This window comes from Anastrepha obliqua, chromosome 4 (genome assembly GCF_027943255.1).
Source record: "Anastrepha obliqua isolate idAnaObli1 chromosome 4, idAnaObli1_1.0, whole genome shotgun sequence".
NCBI lineage: Eukaryota > Metazoa > Arthropoda > Insecta > Diptera > Tephritidae > Anastrepha > Anastrepha obliqua.
Genome location: NC_072895.1, coordinates 36,778,335 through 36,802,179, shown reverse-complemented (window position 1 = coordinate 36,802,179; position 23,845 = coordinate 36,778,335). Strand labels below are relative to the sequence as shown.

The window sequence follows — 23,845 nt, the reverse complement described above, 5'->3', positions numbered from 1 at the left end:
TGTTGGTAGATGACGGTACTCCACGTTTTACTGCCATTCGGATGTTCCCCACAAGATCAAGCAAAAGGTTCTCTCTAAATTGTTTGTGGGAAACGTTATTATTGGTGTTCGCAGATGCTTTGCACAAAACATAAGCATTATTTATTGACACCTCGAAACCCCAGAAAAACAGTATCCTCCACCATTTTAGTGTTTTGCGGAGGAAACAGTAGGTACTGGTCAGCTATCATCACTCTCGAATTCAGTATCACGCACTATTGTACTCTGTTCATTTTGTTTTTTAGCCATATTCTTTACAAAATAAAATTGTCTTGTAAAAATGTAAGTTTTGAGTTCTGCTACGAGTTCGAACTGTACAAGTTAACGCCTCCTATACCACACACCACTAACCCAGTATGTCAACAATTAACCATAGATTAAAAGCGCAAGCCACTTCCCATGTCATTGACACTTTGCTAATGGAGGAAGTGGACATCACATATCACGTATGGTCCGCCTGCAATAGAATTGAGACATACGTAGAATTAACCTAAGATTTAAGCTTCACTTATGAATGTAGTTGTAAGCAGATTCTGTATAAATATTGAAATTAATAAAGTTTGTTTTTTAGTTTTTATCCGTTGAGCATTGCGCGACAAGCATCACAATAAAGACTCACATTTTTTAAAAAGCTTTTGCTATTGAAGCAAAAGTTAATTGGCGATCCTGCCAGGAGCTGTTTAAGTTCTAGTGGACCAAATAAATTAAAGTTGTGTACTATAATAGCCTATAAAAAGGCAGTGCATAATTTAAATAAATAAGTACCCCTAAACCGGAAAAGGGAGAAAAAATTTAATAAACAAATCATTACAGCAATTTACAGCTGCAAAAACTATTTTTTATTGTGCCAAAGGAAGTGCAATGAAAAGATTGTGTAAAGACTAAAAAAGGAGAAAACCAAAAAGTATCCTAGTTCTAAAAAAATAATAAGAATAAAATATCAAACAATTCTACAAGGAAAAAAGGCAAATTGGGAAAAACTCACTCAATTGAGGGAAAATCAAATAGAATCCATCTGTATGCAAACATTTTAGCAAGTAAACGGCATCACCAAGTTGGACCTGAAAGGATCTTTCAATAATGAGTAAGAAATTAAATAATTTTTAAGAATTAAAAGTTGTAAAGTATTAATTAATTGAGAATAAGTATAGCATATGGGCAATAGACCTTGTAGCTTAGGTTACGAGAGATTAGAAAATTCCCAAAACTTAAATTGCCACACCGCGGACTCCGCTTTGAGTCGATAGAGGCCATTAAGGAGACTTCGCTGAAGGAGCTGAAGAAGATCTCTTCAAACGCGTTTAATAGGCGATTTGATGATTGGACTAATCGTTGGTATATGTGAATTGCTTCGAATGGAACCTATTTTAAAGGCAATAAAAAAATGTTGATGATTAAACATTTATTTTGTGGTTTATTAAACAATTCCCGGTACTTTTTGTTTGTATGACTCCAAACCATGTTTCCCAGTTAAAATTTGAGCTCCAAGGGCGGTTGCTGGTTTTCTCTACACAAGTTGTCTACCTTTAATGTCAAAAACGCAGAAGTAACTCTCATCCCTGAAAATCACCTTATTCCAAAACTCTGGGCTTATTTGCATACTCGTTGGCACAGGCGAGTCGCTTCTGTCGATGTACTAGGGATACCAATGGCTTTCTTCGTGCAACGCGGCCTTTTTTACGGTTCTTCGCACAGTTTCTTTGCTAACAGATTTGGAAAGCAGTAAATTGCTGTTTTCTGCAATTTTTTTGCCATAAACCCAGGATTATTTTGTACTTGATGCAACAGATGGTACGCCTTATCGAAAGCAGTAGTTAAGATTATTAGAAAAATAAACTGTGCGTAGAGAGTATATTTTTTTTTGTCCACTCTACCAGAATCCCAGAATCCAGAGCCTTATTATTTTCATATTCTAGCGTTAATTATGCTTACACCCTTTTTGGGTGTTTGGTCTCCTATTTATGGTGTGCTTGGTGGTGTTGTTACACAAATGGAGGGACCTACAGTTTCAAGCCGACTCCGGACGACAGATATTTTTATGAGGAGCTTTTTCATGGCAGAAATACACTCGGAGGTTTGCCATTGCCTGCCGAGGGGCGACCGCTGTTAGAAAAAACTTTTTCTTTACTTTAGTGTTTCACGGAGATGCGAACCTACGTCTTCCGAATGATAGTCACGCACCGATCCTTTCGGCTACAGTGGCCTTATTTGTATTTTTATTTTTATTTTTATTTTCGAAAAGATTTATTTTGGTGTAGTGTTATCTAGCGTTCACATTTTTACCGAGAACTACCAGGTTTATTTATTTCAGTTAATTTTTCTGTTAAGTCCATATGCATGTAAATATGTATGTAATAATATGTAAATTAACTTAATATGTACATATGTATGTACTCGTGCGCCGAACTTTTTTTGCTTCCCTTACATACAAGTAAATATTCCAATACGTAGACATGAGTTTTAGTCACTTTAAGTAAAGATCTCTCACCAGCTCTCTTGCGGCTTAAACGACTTCTAAAATGACATATGGCATATTAAAAAATCAGTGCGCACATTTATATAATTACATTTTAGATAAGCGTATCGGATTATTGGTTACAGATCTTACTTTTTTGACTCGGATTCCAGCCGATTTTGACTTTCGATTCGCGATTTTTCGTTTTCAGCCAATCCAGCAATGGCGCATAGTAATCTAGCAGAGCATCGCCACTCAGGCTAAAGTTGTTGCCTAGAACTTTCGCCAGAGTCTCATGCCAAGGCTTTGAGGAACCCAAAGACATCATTGATCTAAAAAACAAGGGAACATCGAATTTAAGCCTAGTCGACTTTAGGGGGCAATCGAGTGTGCCATTCTTACTTTAGATCATCGCCCACCGCGCGATTGCCGTAAAAGTCGCAGTTGTGTAAGGATCCGCTGTGGTGATTCTTCTGGCAAAATGCGCGATAAAACTGGTAACCGAGCACTTCAGACACAAACTTTCTATATGTAAAATTTAACACACACACACATACATATATGAATGAGAACAATGGAAACTAGCATGAGAAAACCGATACGTACTTGGTTTGGTAGTTCTGTTCCATATCCAAATAGAAACTATAAGGAAAATCTATAGCATTTTCCGGGCGATCTGAAGGTGGCTCGACGCCAGCGTAGGTTTCCATCAACTCCCAATAATGTTTATTTATGGATTCAATCTCCACAGTGCCATTTAGCAGATCACTCATTACTTTTGTGTGTACGAAATACAATGGAATGTTGAGCAATGTGTGAATACCCTGCGTTAACACAAATTAGTAGGAATGTGCGAATCACGAGTACTTACGCGCTTACCATTCTAAAGAGACGGTTCATTAGTATGGGCTCTGAGAATTGGAAATCTTTAGACAGTCCGATGGCTTGCAGATGTTTTGGCGATGATGCCGACAGAATGACAGCTTCTCCCACGGGATATTCCAAGTCATATGAATTGAAAAAGTACGATGGGAGATTGTGCTTCTCTTTGGCATAATGCACCCGACACAGGTAGCCATGATTCTGCATGAACTTTCTGAACTCCACCTTCTTGCAATACTTCATGTAAACATGAGGCGTCAAATCGAAAATATCAGCTCTGCAGTTGGCACCCTCCGCACTCTCGTCCTGCTCTTTCAACTGCTCTTGGTAAAATTTGCTGGGTAACTCGGTGAATCCGAGAGATTTATAGAAGTTTTCCGCCTCGTCTATCATTGTTTTCGGCTCGAAATGCTGCACGAAGGTGTCATAGGGTGGCAGGTTTTGTTTTGGAAAATATGGTTCGATGACACTATTGGCATACCACGCTTGTTCACGTACTTGTTGGAATAGATGATCTGGAATTGGCCCTCTAGGATTGACGACATCTCCTCCGTACTTTTTATGCAGCTCCTTGCGAATGAATGCGTGTAGCTGCTTATACGCCGGTTTAATTTCTTCCATCACTTTCTCCATTTCCTGCAGAAACTCCTTGTTGTTGTAGCAACGAAACCAGAACTCAAGCACCGGTATATCTGCACGTATTAAGGGAAAATTATTTGAAACAAATCTGCAAATATTGATGTGCTTTAAAGAAACTACCTAAGATCTTAGCAGCTTTTTGAAAAGCTTCAACAATGGTATAAAAATTGACGGAGGACCAAACAAGATTCTTTTCGCGCCACGTCTCCCAGTAATATTTCAGTTCATCCGAATCGTTGCTTTGCTGGAAAATCTTTTGTATATCAGGATAGTAGGCCAGCGGACTATAGTCTTGGTCAGGCATATTGGCCCCACCCTGATACGGCTCAATATCTTTATCTGTTGACAGCTCTTTGAGAGCCGCAAAGTTTATCAGCACCGATGAAAAATAATCTTCTCCCAAGACGAAAAGTTCCCCAACTCTGCGAAGATTTTGCAGGGCTGTCTTGACCTCATTGTCATTTATGTTCGCCGTGCTGTAATCACTAGCCTCTTCAGAGATTTTAACCAGTTCAGCTGCAATTCGCTTCACCGTAGCCAGTTTTGAGAAGATCGTATCAAAGTCCTCGTCGTCGCTGGATGTGTAAGTTTCCTCAGCAATTTGATTGTATAATTTATAGTAACGCGAGCTGGCATCATCAATGAATTTTTTGGCATCCGGTTGGTTGGTTGCAGCAGCGTGGCCAAACTAAAATCGAAATATTTGTATGTGCATCACAAATAAATGTTTGCATGGATAAGTTTTTGAAAAGTCGTCACTTACGCCGATAGAAGCAACGAAAGAAATTAGCACAAAGCAGAAAGTTTGCCAGCGCATTTTTCGTCTCGGCGATAATTTTTCACATAAACAGCAATCACAACGTTTAAAATTGAACTGACCATTCATATTTGAACGCAATTGAATATATGCGACCTCATTGAAATCCCCATCAAAATAAGATGAGATTAAAACTAAAAAAAATCCTTATCTATAATGATGATGACATTAACTTACTCCCATACAAAAAATAATTCTTGCTGTATGGAACCTCTCACAAAAGTATTTGAACAAAATATAATAAAGGGTGACCAGATTGCAGGTACTTTTTCCAATACGGGTTTTTTGACAGATCACGCGTGACTACTGTCAAACTAAATCTACAATTTTTTCAGTATTCATTGACATTTCATCATGGAAAGACTTACACCTCAACAAAGTTTAAAAATCGTACAATTACATTTCGAAAATGGAGGCTCTATGGTCTCCGCAACAACGAAAGACGGCGCTACTTGTCATGCAGCCCGTGAAGCAATGGATTTACTACGTCGTTATTTCGGTAAGCAATTTATCTCTCGGACCTGTGGCTTCGTCACTAAGACCGTGTGATATCACACCCTTGGCCTTTTACTTGTGGGGGTATGTAAAGTCTACATGCTTTGTGGATCAACCAGCTTCGATTGAGGCATTGGAAGCGTACTTTACTAAAGTTATTCACGAGATACCGACCGAAGTCCTCCAGCGAGTCATTCCAGTTGCTGTCAACATTTGAAAGAGGGTATCCTTAAAAAATAAACATCTTGAATGGTTCCATACAAAAATAATAAAGATTGCCCATTCATTTGAATTTTCGTTGTTTTATTAAAATTTAAAATCCATTACCCTTAAATTGATCACCCTTTATGTATATAATTGGCGCGTACGCCCTTTTCGGGTGTTTGGCCGAGCTCCTCCTCCTATTTGTGGTGTGCGTCTTGATGTTGTTCCACAAATGGAGGGACCTACAGTTTCAAGCCGACTCCGAACGGCAGATATTTTTATGAGGAGCTTTTTCATGGCAAAAATACACACGGAGGTTTGCCATTGCCTGCCGAGGGGCGACCGCTGTTAGAAAAATGTTTTTCTTAATTTTGGTGTTTCACCGAAATTCGAACCGACGTTCGCTCTGTGAATTCCGAATGGTAGTCACGCACCAACCCATTCGGCTACGGTGGCCGTCGATCACCCTTTATGTATAGATAATTGGCGCTTATACCCTTTGGCCGAGCTCTTCACCCTATTCGCGGTGTGCGTCTTGATGTTGTTCCACAAATGGGGGGGACTTACAATTTTAAGCCGACTGGGAACAGCAGATGGTTTTTTATGACGAATTTTTCTATTACAGAAATACCCTCGCAGGTTTTTCATTGCTTGTCGACCGCGCACTTCCGATTGCTAGTCACGTTCCAACCCATTCGGCTATGGCGGCCGAAGAAATGATAGTATCTCGTTTCAGCGCTGTTACTGGCGGAATAGCTTTAATCTCTTTCAAAAAACTTTTTAATCTCTTAAGTTCATCTGTATACTTTTGCGCACTACTGTATCATAACTTTGCTCGCATTAATAACTCTCCCTTGTAGTAGTACATACAACGGAAGAAAGATTCAGATAACTCGAGTAGAAATAGTGATTTGTGAAGAGGATTCTGTGCGCATGTGACCCCTTGTCTAAAGCAGGTTGGCAAAACCAAAACGCTTTGATGTACTTATATATACACATTAGGAAATTCCCTGGCCAGTGTTTATACACTTTTAAGAAAGAACTAAAATTTTTAATAGCTGTTGTCTCTCGTTGCAAATAATAGAAGAGTGTCGCTCTTTGGCTTGCTCTTTGCCTCACGCAGCTTAGATCACACACAGTGGAAAAGCTTTCAATGCATTGGGAACTATAAAAGGCCGTGTACTAACGTTTGCTTATCATTTGATTTACGACTGTTGACCTTAAAGGTGTTTAAATTTATAAATGTACTATTTTTGCGAATTAAGCCATATGAAATTTTCAGTAATATACTGCCTGTCTTCTTTGAGAAGGACACAGGAAATTGTTGAAACAAACTCTAATCATTCGGGGTGTTAATTTTTTTTAACACACTTTTATTAGGTCGGGTTGTATGTATGTATGTATGTATGTAACGGAATCTTTGAGCTTAATTTTCACTGGCTTCTAAAAATCTGATCGACTTGGAATTTTGCACACATATCAAGGACCGATGACAATGCAATAATTTGATAAAAGTTTTCCATTATCCTTATTAGGATTGCCAGGATTAAAATTTTCTTTTTTTACCTGTGGGCAGAAAGTAAGGTGAATTTGGTTGTAAAATGAAAAATCTTTATTTATTCTTGTAAATCAATTTCATCCCCTTCAAAACAATTCCCTCTCGATGAAATACACTTATGCCAACGATTTTTCCAATCCCCGAAACATGCTAAATAGTCCATTTCCGGTATAGCCATCACCGGTATAGCCATCAGCCTTCTTCGATTCAGCTTTTATCTCCTCAATCGACTCGAAACACGTTCCCCGGAGTGGTCTCTTGAGTTTTGGGAATAGCCAGAAGTCACACGGAGCCAAATCAGGCGAATACGGTGGTTGCGGAACGATATGCGTGGAATTTTTGGCGAAATGGTCACGAAGAACGAGTGCAGTGTGAGACGGTGCATTATCGTGATGCAAAAACCAAGAGTTGTTGGCCCATAATTCTGGTCTTTTTAGACGAATTGCTTCACGTAAACGACGCATAACGCTCAAATAATGTTCCTTATTAACAGGTTGGCCAGGTGGAAGGAATTCATAGTGCACCACACCACGAAAATCGAAAAAAACTGGCCAATGGAGTGGGGTAGCCGTTTCTCAGACTCCCTCCACGAAATAAGTTCTTCATCCCGATTAATTTTCATTCATAATAAAAAATAGTTAAAACAAAAAAACTAAAAAACACGCTTTTTTGCTAATCGAACTAAAAAGTAGAAAATAAAAAATAGTTTAAAAAAACTAAAAATCACGCTTTTATTGCCAATCGAACTAAAAAGTATAAAATAAATTTTAATGACAAAGAGACCTATAATGAAGTAATAGCAAATCGAACGATCAGTCATGGGATGCTTGATATAGTAAATATTACAATACAATCATTCTATTGGCAACTACCTATGTACAGAAGGTTATGAAAGTGAAGCAAAATGCATCCCACGCTTTTAACTCTCATTTGAATTATTCTATTTGTATCTTAATTTTGGTTATAATTCTGTTGTGAGGTAGTTGACTATGACTGATCGTTCGATTTGCTATTACTTCATTATAGGTCTCTTTGTCATTAAAATTTATTTTATACTTTTTAGTTCGATTAGCAATAAAAGCGTGATTTTTAGTTTTTTTAAACTATTTTTTATTATTTCTTTCCTAGTCGGAACGTAGGGCGGAGACTAACGCATTCCATCTATCACGATTTTGTGCAATTCCTCGGGCATAAGGCGAGCTACCAATTTGTTAAAATTCAGCGTGTACCGTTCTTATCTACGTACATACTTCTGGATCGCCTCTCCTTCCTGAACCGTACGCAGAGAACGTTCATGTATAATGTACAAATACATTAATGTTCTCTGCGGGTTCTACTGGAGTGTCATTTCAGCGATGCCAGTATTTCCCTTTCCATTTTCGGCATTTCATCTCGACATTAACCGGTTCTGGCATTGTTAGTGGTAGTAGATTGTCATTCGCTATAACTCTCGGACAGAAAATTGGGCAAATTCGTCGAAGACATTTGTTATCAAAGGTTAGCATACACTGACAGAGTCCAGTGACTTTCTAGGTTTCAAAACCATAACCGTTTTTACAGTCGTATTAAAAATTCTTAGTTTAGTATGTCAACTCATACTTTGTGAAGCCCGAATTTTGCTCGATTTATAAAAACTTGCTCTGACTTCTTTTATACGGTTGGATACGTCACTTTCAGTGCCTCCATTCTCAGAAATTACGCTACCCAGCTAGCAAAACTTGCTAACGTCTTTTACTTCAACTGTCGAGTTTACAACCAGTGCACAGTGGTTCCGCCATAGGACATTGGATGAAAATAGTCATGTTAAAATTATGCAACAATATTTAGCTAAATGTTAGGTCATTAGTCATAGTAAGTTAGAGTGCAAAAGAAATTGCAACTGCCCAAACAATTCACTTATAATTGTGCCTCCAAAGTAAGAGAATTTGAAAAGTGATACTTAGCGCGGTCTCCGCTCCGTACTTACGCAGTTCCGGGAAGTGTTATTTTTCTAAGCATTACTGGGTTTATGACCTGTTATACAATGGAAATTCAAGTTGAAGGTATGTACGACCTGTTAAATGTTTTGTTATCTTTTTTAATTATTATTTAATAGGTTTTCAGACCGTACGAAATACGTACTTTAAAATTTGCCGTTTATTTGTTTTTTAAGAAGTTTGTAAAGTTTTAAGTTCGCACGAATCTGCACAAATGAAACATATATTAAAATATTCTTACGTATGTCCTCTTTAAGGAAAAATAATTTCCAGCTGCGATGACCTGCGATTGCGCTTGATATAGGGTCTAATCTGTACCTATGTATGTGTAGGATTTTGAAAAATGTGATTCTACCAAGATTGCTAATAAAGATTTTTTTGTTTTAGGTGTAAAATTGAAGTGTTCATTTACGCGCACGCATATTCTGGACACGTGGTTATGTTACAATAGCATTAAAAATGGTGTTGATAGATGTCGCCACGTACTGAAGAACATAATTCAAGCTTTTCCAAACTCTGAGAATTTAACCTTAGAAGATGTTGAAAATCGTGTTTCTTGGATCTGTTCACGGATTTCTCGATACTGGAAAAAAGTGCAAACCCGACTGTTATTAAAATCGATAGCCATAGTTATAAAGTAAGTCATTCTTTACAATTAACTATAGTTGATGGTAAAGTGTGCTGTGCTCTTAGTGACTCATCTACGAGTAAATGTTATATTTGTGGTGCGACACCTAAAGAAATGAATGACTAAGAAAAGTGTAGAAACAAACAAGTAAACTCCAGTAGATTTGAATTTGGTTTATCACCCCTACATTCTTGGATTAGATTTTTTGAATACTTTATTCAGGTTTCTTATAGAATCGAATTTAAAAGGTGGCAAGCTCGTTCATCTGAGGAAAAAGCACTTTTAGCTAAGAGAAAGGAATTTGTTCAGAGGGAGTTTAGAGAACAATTAGGCTTGATAGTTGACAAACCGCGAATTGGAGGAAGTGACACCTCTAATGATGGAAATACAGCACGAAAATTTTTCCTTCATTCAACCATATCATCCGAAATCACAGGAATAGACAGACACGTTATAGACAGATGTAGTTACCTCCTACAATGTCTTTCATCTGGTTTTGAAATTAATTCGAATAAATTCAAAATATACGCACTAGACACTGCTAAAAATCTAGTTAGTAAATATTCATGGTATAATTTACCTGCATCAGTGCATAAAGTGCTCATTCATGGGTCTGAGGTGATCGATCATTGTTTATCATCAATTGGAGAATTATCAGAGGAGGCAGCTGAATCATGTAATAAATTAGTGAAACAATTCAGACGTGACAATACCAGAAAGCACAATAACTAACACGGATCTTTTGCACAGGCTTCTTCTTAATTCCGATCCATTTATATCTAGTCTACGAAAATTACCATGTAAAAAGAAATCTATGATGTCAAGAGAAGTATTAGATTTATTGAATTAAAAGTTTTGTATTTCTAAGTACATTAACTTTTTTGGAAGTGAATATTTTATTGTGTTCATAAATAAAAATAAGTTAACTGGCATTAAAGTATACTTTATGCTCATCCTTTCGGAATTTAATGTTTTTTTTCTATTATTGTTTATAATTTAAGGTTTATGCAAAACTTTAAACGAAACAAAAAAATTGTATTGTATATTATATAAAAAATGTGTGTACCTAATTTTCCTTTGACTTTTTATATTAATTATATATTACTTTATTATATATTATTATTATTATATCTTATATATATTACTTTTTATATGTCTTAATGTTTTTTAACAAATAAAAACATTTCTCAACTTAAAAACGTACTAAAAAGTCATTTATCACGCCAAAAGTTCTTATGACCGCTCTTCCTACGCGGCGGGACCACTGTGCAGTGGTGTGGTATTTTCTAGTTTCACATCGCAATAATTTAGTTTTTGCAATGTTTACTTTCAGGCTTATGGTTTCTGCATTTCCCATTCATTTTTTCAAATTTTTAACGAATACCAGCAAATGTGTGGCTTTATGCTTCAATAATTCGAGGTTGCAGGAATATAATTCAATCCTTGATATATTGCAGATCAATTTTAATGGCAAATTTCAGGTGTTTAACCCTATAGTGCATATAACCGCCTACAGGCAAAAGCAAAAAAAAATAAACTAAAAACACGAAGTGCTTTTTTGTTTGTCATGCAGCTTACACGATTCATATTCTTTAGTTTACCCTTGATCTTGAAAGCTGCATGTGCTCATATTACAAAAATTTTGCAAGTGGAATTAAAAGAAGTGATCAAATAACCGAAAAAAGTATTTTTCTGAGAAGGTGTTTTTGTGAGACTTCCTAAGAAGTGCCGTATTGGAATATTGAGTTAAAAAAATATTTGGTAAGTAGATTGAGAAGTGTTTTTATGTACATTGTGCCACTGTGTGCTTCACGCTGCAACCGTCTACAGGAGGCCGTATGTAGTGCGTTGAAAAAAAATGTTCAGTTATTTTAAACTTCAAGTTCACATATTATTGATTACTGATTTATATTTTTTATCACTAGAAAAATGTCGCGGTGGGGACGCAAACGCAAATACGACTTGTCGAAGATGTCAGATGACTTTATAGACTTTTGCGAAAACAGTGATGAGGAAATTGAAGGCGATGATTTCGATAGTGACAACGACGTGAATGACCCAGATTTTGTGGTCCCCAATCAAAATGATTCCTTTCTACAATAACAAATTGGCAAACAACATTTCTGTATCTGATCTTTCTCTTTCCCTTGCTGTACCAACTGGTCCACAAGAAAATCTAAAAAGCATGTCTGTACCGGTTTCACAAGGAGAAATTGAAATTACAGGAACAGACGAATTTTCGGGAAGGGGTATACCAACTTCTTCAGCGCACTTTGAATGCGATGTTGCTAATCTTCGAAACAATATGAAAGAGTTTCAAAACTTACTGTGGCGTAAAAATCATCTTCAAATAAATGTTGAAGAGTTGACATTTCATAACCCGATTGAAGAGTTTTTTCACTTAAAAACACCCTATGACTGCTTCGCATACTTTTTTAATACAGAGCTATTGGCATACTGATATTTATGTCTATATATCGTTTTCCGAATGTGCGATCATATTGGGGCAGACATTCTTTTCAACCAATAAAAAATGCCATGCCAGTAAATCGATTCGAAGAAATTCGGAGCTACATACATTTCGCTGATGGATCGAAATGACCATCTAGAGACCACGCTGACTATGATATGTTGTACCTTGTTCGACCTATTATCAAACATATGAATGTTCGATTTTCCTCTGTGCCAATGTCCCAGCGTTTGAGCGTCGACGAACAAATGTGCGGCACGAAAATGTCTAAAACAAATATCAAGCAGTATATGCCGAAAAAGCCTCATAAATGGGGTTTCAAAATATTCTCCATTTGTGACACCAAAGGTTTTTCTTATAGTTTTGAATTGTTTACAGGCGCTGCCGATAACGTCCGTGAAGAAGGAATGCCTGATTTGGGAGCCGCTTCAAATATTGTTGTCTGTTTGTCAAGAAACATACCAGACTTTTCAAACCACATAGTGTATTTCGATAATTACTTTACGTCGCTTGGACTATTGGTTTACCTTGGAAGTCGTGGAATTTATTCGCTTGGAACTTTTCGAGCCAACCGTGTGAAAAACTGTAAACTATCTACCGATGAACAGCTAGTGGTGAAAAAAGCTCCTCGTGGATATTCGGAGGAATTCGTTGTCACCGCATTTGGAGTAGATATTTCTACTGTTGTTTGGAAGGACAGCAAACCAGTTCGTTTAGCGTCAACGTATGCAGGTGTGCAGCCATTTAAATCGAATAATCCGAGCGACCGAAACACATTGTCCCGTCGCTATAACCGCAATAGAAAACAGTATGAATATGTGAGCTGTCCAAACATTGTCAAAGAATACAACCGGCACATGGGCGGAGTGGACTTGATGGACAGTCTAATTGGTCGCTACAAAATTCGCATGAAGACTGGTAAATGGCCATCTCGTATATTTCACCATGTTATCGACTTGGCAATAGTGAATGCTTACGTTTTATACCATCGCATCAATCGTGAAAAACATCAGCGTGTCGAGCTTCCACGATTTCGGGAAGAAATCGCCGAAACTCTCCTGCTCATATCGGAAACGAAAAAATTAGGTCGCCCCACTACTGCAGAAAAACAAGCCGAAGAAGTACCAAAGGGAAGCAAGTTACTGTACCTACCACCACCCAATATAAGGTATGATTGTCTCAATCATTGGCCAAATTTCTGCGATAAAAGTAGTAAACGTCAATGTCGTAACAAGCCATGTAAATCGGAGACTCAAGTTTATTGCGAAAAATGCAACATACCACTTTGCATGTCTGTCAAAAAATCATGTTTTAAGGAATTTCATGCTGAATAAAGGACATTTTTGAAGATATGGTGGGAAGTTATTTCTAAGTAAATGTATATGTACATATATTCGTTCTTCTTAGACTTTGAACCAAACTTAACAATTTGTATACTATTTTATATATTACTTAAATTTTTATAAATAAACGTTTTCTGTTTACTTGTTTAAGTGGTATTGTATTTTTAGTAATTTTTTTTAAGCTACTTGCATAAGACCGTCCACAGGCGGGGTGCTAATTTCCAGGGCCACAGAGCGAGTTCGGGTCGTACAAATAAAAATAATATTATATTTGTGTTTTATGGCCTCTAATTAGTACAAAACATAATTTTATTATAAAAAATCTTTTCTATGCACTAGAGGGTTAATAAACTAAAGCAATTAACGGAAATTCGTTATAGCCCCTCTGGCGGTAATATCTATGAGCGGAGTTCGGATTTAAAACCCGAACTAAAATAAATGCATTTTTGCCTCTTGAGTCTGGGTGAGAGTTTAGGAAAAACCTTAACGAAAGCTTTTACCAGATATTAAATGCGGAAAGTCTATTCATTGTTCGAAAGCATATATTATTGCGAAGTTTCATTTTCAACTTTAAAATCAATAAAATCTATATGCATTTAGAAATATGGCGCACGGTCTAAAGAGAATAATCCATCAAATTCACATCTGGTGAATTTGAGAGCCATTGTGTGGACGTTATGAAGTTCCGAACTTTGTTTTTTAGCCATTCTTGGTTCACTCGAGCTTTGTGAGACGGTGCTGAGCCGAAACGTCCATGGTCTGCCACCGAAATCTTTGTCTGCCCACGGTTTCAAAGCAACCTCCACAATACTTTCCCGATAATATTTCGAACTTACCTTGACGCCAGGTTCGATGAAACCGATTGGACTGCTTTTGAATCCGTTTGAATCTAGGCTTCAAAGTTGTAGCTAAAGAAACGGTACCTTACAACTCTACCTAGTCGGATCGTTTTTTATTTGTATTGAATTGGAAAACGCGATCTTTAGAATAGTGAAAATTTGTTAGCTTACATTGGAATTACATTTAAATAGTTTTAGTATTACGCAAAGATAAAACTAAAAATATTTTACTCAAGTGGCGCACCATTGGGATAACCATGAAAGTATATTTACATAGACCATCAGAGAATACCAACCAATAATTGAATAAATTTTATTCAGTGATATAAGGAAAATTTTTATTAGAACAAATATCAATGGCTCCGGTTGAGTTATGTTAAAACAAATAACATTTCGCAGACGGAGCTATGGGTAACATTTCGTATAAGTACATATAAAAAGTGTTTGTGGGTAAATCGAATTCATATCATGTCAATGTGTTTGAGTTTAAAAGATGTCCATTGCTGTGTAATCGTAGTTCTAGCGAGTAAAGTTGATCAATTCCTTCCAAGTGTTCGTTGATTACGTTACAATGCGGTTATCGTGACGCACTACCACATCCACTATACTCATATTCGGGGTCAAGAAGTTGACAAGGCGGTCAGCACCTGAGCGAGCCAGACGGTCGAATGGATAGCCCATAGCACGACGGTCTGGATAAAGGCGATCACGCACGCCGCAGTAGGATGCAGCATCACTGCACGTACCCACCAATTGTTGCTCGACCTAACACAGAAGTAGAAGATTAGCATACGCGAAAAAGTAAGATTTTCAATCAAAGACTTTTCTCTTACCCTATCCTGATCATAATCGGATACCATAACAAACAATTCGCAGCAAAGACCCTCGGGCAAACCTTTCGGGATGAGCATATGATCAGGCCATCCACAACCACAGAAGTTGAATTCTAGTTCTTCGGAGCTACCTTCTCCCGGTCGGTTTTTGTCTACATTACGGAAGGTTTGCTCGAAGGGAATGGTAACACTGGACTCAGAGGATCGGCGTCGAATGGTATTTTGGCCAGGGTTTACTGTTAATTGCAATGATGTTGGTATAAGCGAGTAGGTACGGGCGTGCGATACCTCAATACTTACGTGACACAATAAATTTGTCTAATTCTACCATCAGCAAACGCTGCTCTTTGAAAAGCATTTCCTTATGGGTCTCATCTCTTTTCGGTCCCAGGAAGATTCGTACTGTACCATAACGTTGAGCACCACCGTCGTTATTGATGTTGATTGTGTAGGTGAATGGAGTATGTTGGAGATGAGTGAAGCGAACAAGCACATCGCCACGTAGCAGAAAGTCCAATCCACCTGATATGTCAATATCTGATTGTTGCCAGAAAGTTTGAAGAACATTTGGCTGAGATCCTTCGGTATCTACTTGTACACCAGTGATAGAAATTTCCGGGTAGCTGAGGTCAGATAGAGGGTATGGCTTGAGACGAGTTTTGTGTTGCTGGAAGATATCATCCATGTATGCGTGCCATCTGTAGAAAATGGGATCTCGCATGGCAGTGGCGGTATCACCCATTATACCAACTTCCTCCAAATAAGAATGATCGGGATCGTGAGAAAATGCAATGAGCATGTGGCCCTTATTGTGTAAATTACCATACGTGGTCCGGTTTGGAGAAAGAATAGAAGACTCAATCAGGTTGCCCAAAATATCAATACCACGAACGTCGTCCAGTGGTACCTGTTTGCCACTTTCCTGAATTAAGAAAAATTTTATTAGTTGTATTGTATATTTTAAAGATAGATAAGTGGGTGTGGTGTAAACTTACATCAATGACAAATCCTTCCGCTATAGCATTAAGTATACGATCGCTCCAGCGCTCCAAGTCACTTACATCCCTTTGAACATGATCCAATGGTCGGTTTACGTCTGACAATTTTGTATCTTTAAATCGTGGTGGCCAAGAGCGATTAGCCACCAATGAGTTCAATTTGGGGAAGTACCCTTCCTTTATGGGATCGCGCAAGTTGTTGAAACGCGCAACCCGTGCCAAACTATTGCTGAAGCGTTCCAAGTTATACCGAGCCAACATTTGTTCATGCATGTAGTAGAAGAGTTCGCCACGACGATCCTTTTCCACAATGGCACCACCGCCGGCTTCAAAGGGATACACCAAATGCCAATGCCAATGATGGAGGTTAACGCCAATATCTTCACGGAAATAGCAAAGCCGATGTTCGGGATCTAAGTCGGAAGCAGTGTTATCGCGTAGAACAGTAATGGGCCTACGTGCCCCTTCAGGAACAACGAAGACTTCCTCTTGAATCTGACGGAAAATACGGGAGTCCACAAACTTGTCGGGGAAGTTCTGTACAAGGGGCGGAATGTTCAGCCCTTTGGTGTCCTTACGATGTAGCAGCGCCACCGACAGTGCATAATTGAACAAATACGGATTCAAACGATCCCGAGCATACACAGTAACACTCAGAAGATCGTCAATGGAGGACGCACCCATGAAAATGTCAATCAGGTGGCTAGCCATACGACGATGAGCCGGAATGAAAAGAGAAAATTGTACATCTCGGGGTAGTGACATGGGTAAACGCAGATCCGGAATAGTTATATCTCGAACGGGAATGCGTTGCTCTACCTTTTCAGCGAAATCATCACGTAGAACCTTCTTGCTGATGGAACGATAGCGATCCGTGAGGAATTTGTCGGGCACATCGAACACTGCAGCTTGTCCCTTCTGCACGAAAATGGGCTCGTTAGGACGATCGAAGAGCAACAGCAGATTCTTTTTATCAGCCATGATTAACGATGATGAGAAAGTTTCTTTAACAAACAAGAAAACCTAAGCTTGTGCTAAATGTAGGCAGTGGTAGTTGTAGTTTCAACACGAAACTGATGAATTGGACTAGGAAATTCACGCTTTTATACTACTCATAGAGCTGCTGGCGACTTATCGCGTTTTTCGGTGGTCAAATATTTTGCGGTCTCCTCGACTATCCGAATTCATCCACACTCATCTACATACACATGTGTGTATGTGTATGCACATTTCCATATGCATTCATGTCGAAATTGGTGTGATAAAAAGTGGAAAGGAGTACCTACATACAGAACTACAAATTGACACAAATGTCATATCTGCTGCCCAAAACTGGAAAATGAGGAAGGCATGCGAATGCAGCAGCAAATACGAGCAATCGACATACCTTTTGTTTTGTGTGGTATTCCGAAAAAATTCAACCATTTCTCTAATCGTTTGGATTAAATTCAATAAATTTATATTTCTGCTATTAATCTGTCTACATTTTTAATATATATTTATATGTATATGCATGTATAACTTTTGATCATTTTCAAATATGTAATTAAGTAGGTATGTCTGGGCTGGTTAGAACGTACACCAAATTCATATATTACATTTCCCATTTTATGCTGCATTTAATTTTTGATTTTTATGTAAATGCTTAAGTTTTTGTTCGCAGGCAGATTCTCGTTTGCATTTCAATATTCTCGAACAAAATGACTTAACTATTGGCACAATAAGCTGACATTTTTACTAATTTTTCATATTTAGACGCAATTTGCCATTACTTTTCATTTAAATTACTTGTAAGCGCAACTTTTCAAATGAACAAAATATTGTCGGAAGCGAAATCAAGAACACAAACCAATTTCGATTCCAACAAATTTGAGCGGATCGAAATGCAGAACAAACCAGATTGATTTAGTATAAAATAAAAAAAGTCTGTGATTGAAGTGGCAGTACAGATCTCGGGGCACATGAGCTATGTAGTTGCCCTTTAGCACTGTGTTTAATTTGAACTAATTAAAATTCAAATCAATTCGGCCGCCGGAGCCGAATGAGTTGGTGTGTGACTACTATTCGGAGTTCACAGAGTTCACCAAAATTAAGAAAAACATTTTTCTAATAGCGGTCGCCCCTCGGCAGGCAATTGCAAGCCTCCGAGTGTATTTCTGCCATGAAAAAGCTCCTCATAAAAAAAATATCTGCCGTTCCGAGTCAGCTTGAAACTGTAGGTCGCTCCATTTGTGGAACAACATCAAGACGCGCGCCACATATAGGAGGAGGAGCTCGGCCAAACACCCAAAACGGGTGTGCGCGTCAATTATATATTGTATATATAATAAATATTTAATTAAAATACCACGTATTGAAATTCAAAGCATTTGAGGAGTCACACGCTCGCCCCAAAGTGAAAAAAATTAAAAACGGAGAAAATAATAAATAATAAAAAGTAAGAACCCTAGGGATACTACTTACACTTTCTATTGTTAATATACTATCAAAGTTACATTTCATGATACTTTCCGTTTGAGGTCAGATTAATATATTCACAGTCTCTACATATAGATTTATTGCTAGGATGCATGCATTTAAAGAATAAAAACATTTTTTTATCTTTTTTTTTAATCATTCTAGTTTTACCATGTCATGCACATGCAGATAGGACTTCCTAGTATTGCCTTATATCCAACGTTATATACATTGGTACAGTGCCTCACAAAAGTATTCGGAAACATTTGTTTTAGGTCATAAAATATAAATAAAATTTTCTTTCAGTTTTTATTTATTGCTCAAAAACTCATTCAGTCAATTCATTGCGGTCTAAGCTTTAATTTATATAATATATTAAAAATATATATTGTTTCACGCAAAAGCATAAGTAAATAATACATTAACTTAAAAAACATGTGAATTCATGCCACAAAAATATTCGGAAAATCAATTCCAAACATACAAATGATTCATGGTATTTTTAACTAATATCTAGTAGTATATCTTTACATTTTATTAACTTTCTTTAATCTATTCTGCATTGAGAAAACCAACTTTGCTGACATTTCCACCCATTCTTTGAGTATCGCTGCTTTAAGGCTGTGCCTTTAGGTAATTTCGTGTTTCCGAATGGCTCGCTCCAAATCTGCCCACAAATGCTCAATCAGTTTTTGTTTTGTTTTAGACCCGGCGACTGAAGTGGTGTTTCCAAAATATTCGGAGTGTTTTATAATATCCAAAAACCCGAATTGTGAGCTGTACGCATTGGGTCGTTATCTTGCTGGAAGACATAATGACCCGAAGGCCCAAGTTTATTAACGCTAGCACTCAAGTTATCCTTTAATATATGGCTATAAAGTCGATGGTCCATTTTATCACTCATAAATTACAAGTTACCGACACTGTTTGCCCTGATGCATCCCCACAATATTACATTGCCACCGCCGTACCTAATTCAACATATTGCATTATTAGGGTGGATTTCGGAATTCACTTTTCGACACACTTTATTAAAACAATCTGACCCAAAAATGTTCATTTTACACTAATCAGTAAATATCACTTTTGATCAAATCTCTTTTTTACTATGAATGTAATTTTTTGCGAATTCCAAACGCTTTTTTCGGGTTTGTTCATTTGTAAGCAGCTCACGGCGTGGTGTTCGCCCAGCAGCTCTAAACGTTCTTCGCACAGTTTCATCACTAACGTTTATTCTACGAATCTCAGCGAGATTTCTATTCATTTCTACAGTTTTAAGTCGACACTGAACGACTCGGAGATTTGTCGTTGCCTGCCGGGGGGCGACCGCTATTAGAGAAACGTTTTCTTCATTTTGGTGTTTCACGGAGATTCGAACATACATATTATATGTACTTTAAATTATAGTCACGCAGCAACCCATTCGGCTACGGCGGCCGAATTCTTGTTCTTCTTAATTGGCGCTATAACCGCTTACGCGATTTTGGCCGAGTTTAACAAAGCGCGCCAGTCGTTTCTTTCTCGTGCTAACCGGCGCCAGTTGGACACACCAAGTGAAGCCAAGTCCTTCTCCACCTGATCTTTCCAATGCAGTGGAGTCCTTCCTCTTCCTCTGCTACCATCCAATACTTTCAGAGCCGGAGCGTTTGTATCCATTCGGACAACATGACCCAGCCAGCGTAGCCGCTGGATCTTTATTCGCTGCGCTATGCGTCTATGTCGTCGTAAAGATCATACAGCTCATCGTTCCATCGCCTGTGATATTCGCCGCTGCCAACGTGCAAAGGTCCAAAAATCTTGCGCAGAATCTTTCTCTCAAGCACTCCAAGCGTCGCTTCATCGGATGTTGTCATCGTCCAAGCTTCTGCGCCATACGGCGGCCGAATTACCTATAGAAAAAGATACGTTGAAGATCAATTGCAGAGGATAGATGAGCGAAAAATAGTTTTTAAACAAAACAGCCGAAAAACCATCGACATCTGTTTGTGAAGAATTCTTTAGTTTAGTCAACAGACGAATTCTCGTCATGCTCAAACTCGCAACCACTAATAGACGAAGGAATAAAATTGGATTTAAATCGGTAAAACGGAGCGTTTCTACAATTCAGACAATAATATTATTATTATTATTTATTTATTAAATTATAATTAAAATTATAAAGTAATATGTTTACTGCACTAGCTACCAGGGCTATCGGCTACAGACAATAATAAAAGTATAAAAATGACCAGGCGAATCGATAAAAAATTAGGAAATCAGAAGAGGTTACTCCTGAATCGCCGGATGGCATCTTTTATTCGATACGAAATTGGAAAAGATGTTACCATAAATGCCGTAAAACTGTCCACCATTTTACAATACCGATTTAAAATTAGCGTTACTGCTGAAACAGTGCGAAATTAGATTCGAAATTAGATTCGGATTTAGGTGCAGACCAGCCAGAAGAAAGACGCTAGCTCATACCCACATTTAAGCACGGAATTTCATCCGTGACGGCTTGGGTATGTTTTAGTGGCTGGGCTGTAAGCAAACTACACATTATAGATGGAATTATGAACTCAAGGCAAGATATTGGCAATATTATCTAATAGACTACGCACCCCTACAGTTCTGCGCATTCGACATATTCCCATCACACCACTCACTATAACACTTCTCTTAATTTACACTCACTTGCTTGAAATAAAAAAAATCTTGTTTTTACTTTGTAGTTTGTGAGACGATTAGTGAAAGGCTTGCCGAGTCTTAAGCAACTCTTAAAATGTACGAAATGGAGCAACTCCACACCGAGTTTTTCACTTATCGTTGTAACTTAACTTTACTTTTCTTCGGTGCACACATAAGGCTTAATTGAAATATAAGGAAATAGAGAGAAAGCTAAGGTAAATAAAAATTAAATATAATTAAATAAGGAATTGAAAAAAATAAAATACTTTACAGGTGCTTTTAAAGCTTCAATCAAATGAAACAGCTATTAAAAATTAGATGTATCCCTCTTATTCTTCGCAACAGAAAGAGTAACACTGATATACGAGGTGTGTTCAAAAAGTATCTCGAATTTTGAATTTTCGCAGGTTACGTATATTCGAATCTCGATCTTTTTGTGACGATATGTTGGTACTCATGTCTCACACTCATGCGGACGAGCTCGGCCATTTTGAATGTTCAGTTAATTGTTGACAGCTGCTTTGCTGTGTTTCGGCTCGTCTTCGATATTACCTATTCAAAAAGATGGATAAAAGAACCTGTATCAAATTTTGTGTGAAAAACGAAATTAAGTGCGTGGGTGCATTCCAAATGTTGACTGTGTCATACGGAGAAGCTACTTTGGATCAAAGCAACGTTTATTGGTGGTACAGAATGTTCTCAGAAGGCTGTGCAAAATCCCCTTTCAGCTATATTAAGCAAATTGATTGAACAAGGCCAAATCTTCAAATCAATTGAAAAACGCTTGTGTGCCCTTGAACAAAACATGCAATTTTTTGACTATGAATAAAACACTAAAAATAATATTATGGAATGCCAACGATCTAGATAAACACCAAACAGAGCTAGAAGTTCTGTTAAACAACGACGAAATTGACGTCTGCCTAATAGCTGAAACACACTTCACAAGACATTCATATTTGAATTTTAAACATTATTCCCTATACCATACTATTCACCCCAACAATTGTGCAAGAGGTGGCAGCGCCGTTCTCATAAAAAATAATATAACCCACCACTTGGAAGACCAACTCAGCGCCGAGGAATTTCAAACAACTTCCGTTTCTGTCGAGGCCTTCGAGCAACAAATATTACTAACAGCTTTATACAGCCCACCCAGACATCAACTAAAATCTGAAGTTTACGTATCTCTCATCGAAAGATACAAACGAAGTTTTATTATAGGAGGCGATTTCAACGCTAAGCACGTACATTGGGGTCTAGGCTTACAACGACAAAAGGGCGCGAAATGTTTAAAGCCATAAGACAAAGAGGCTGCGAAATAATTTCAACTGGCAAGCCAACATATTGGCCTACAGACACCAGGAAAGTACCTGATTTGATTGACTTTTTTGTCTTCAAAAATATTCCCGCAAACCATCTTTCTATTTCCGAAGGCTTCGATCTGAACTCTGATCACTTACCGATCCTTTTAGAAATATCAGGGAGCGCGGTACTAATATAAATAAAACGTCTCCTCGTCTATTTAATAACTTCACCGACTGGCAGTACTTCCAACTGCAATTACAAGCTGTAGTGGTAGACACCGACCGTATCGTGACAATTGATGATCTTGATGATGCCGTGCTTCAGTTCACGCAAATAATTCAAAACGCAGCTTGGAACAGTACGCCCCAGCAAGATGTCACATCAAACAAGAAAAAATACCCATCATATATTAAGTTGCTGATAAATAAAAAACGAAAACTTAGACGTCGTTGGCAGCAAACCAGATGTCCTGAGGACAAATTGAAACTCAACCAAACAACAAAACAACTACACGTTCAAATTCAGATATTATAAATGATAATTTCAATCGATTTCTTAAGAGCCTCACATCTGATAAATCCACAGACTACTCTTTATGGAAGGCAGCAAAGTCATTTAACCGACCGATAAAACACATAGCACCCATCAAAATAAACGACACCCAATGGGCAAAATCCAATGAGCAAAAAGCAAATTTATTTGCAGAGAATCTTTGTAAAACCTTCTATGGCAATGATGGATCTGAAGATATTGACATCTCGTCAAAATGGATTGAAAGCGATGTCAGCATTGAGCCAGTTAGTAACGAAGAAGTAATGAGCGAAATTTTCAAAATGAAAACGAAAAAACGCCTGGTTTCGACCTCATAACTGCAGAAATTCTTCAGAGATTGCCCAATAATTGTATTACTTGTCCGTCTCAATTGATTAATTTGTGTTTTTTGTTAAAATATGTTCCTATGTACTGGAAGACATCAGAAGTAATTATGATTTTGAAAGCCGGAAAATCGCCAAATGATGTGTCTTCATACCGACCTATTTCTCTGCTACCAATGCTGTCCAAACTTTTTGAACGACTGTTACTGACTCGATTGTTGCCGATTATAGAAAACAAGAGAGTTATTCCAACGCACCAATTTGGCTTTCGAAAAAATCACTCCACTATCGACCAAGTTCACAGGGTTGTTTGAACCATAGAGTGTGCGATAGAGGAAAACAAAGTTTGCGCAGCGGTGTTC

The 23,845-nt window shown here is 37.8% G+C and overlaps 3 protein-coding genes across 3 annotated transcripts; 1 reads left to right on the top strand and 2 right to left on the bottom strand.

The window, feature by feature from the left end:
• Positions 1-2,297: 2,297 nt before the first annotated feature.
• LOC129245834 (angiotensin-converting enzyme) lies at positions 2,298-4,879 on the bottom strand. Its single transcript, XM_054884254.1, has 7 exons — positions 4,779-4,879; positions 4,136-4,703; positions 3,374-4,068; positions 3,101-3,318; positions 2,897-3,019; positions 2,648-2,826; positions 2,298-2,553 (listed from the first exon to the last, which is right to left on the bottom strand). Exons 1-7 carry the CDS (start codon positions 4,830-4,832, stop codon positions 2,543-2,545), a joined length of 1,848 nt encoding a protein of 615 aa, XP_054740229.1. The 5' UTR covers positions 4,833-4,879; the 3' UTR covers positions 2,298-2,542.
• A 7,502-nt stretch (positions 4,880-12,381) lies between these two features.
• LOC129244085 (piggyBac transposable element-derived protein 4-like) lies at positions 12,382-13,497 on the top strand. The gene has a single exon (XM_054881701.1). It carries the CDS (start codon positions 12,382-12,384, stop codon positions 13,495-13,497), a length of 1,116 nt encoding a protein of 371 aa, XP_054737676.1.
• A 1,193-nt stretch (positions 13,498-14,690) lies between these two features.
• On the bottom strand, positions 14,691-17,235 carry LOC129243945 (phenoloxidase 2-like). The gene is made up of 4 exons (XM_054881432.1): positions 16,174-17,235; positions 15,479-16,100; positions 15,179-15,414; positions 14,691-15,110 (listed from the first exon to the last, which is right to left on the bottom strand). Exons 1-4 carry the CDS (start codon positions 17,155-17,157, stop codon positions 14,907-14,909), a joined length of 2,046 nt encoding a protein of 681 aa, XP_054737407.1. The 5' UTR covers positions 17,158-17,235; the 3' UTR covers positions 14,691-14,906.
• Between the last annotated feature and the right edge of the window lie 6,610 nt (positions 17,236-23,845).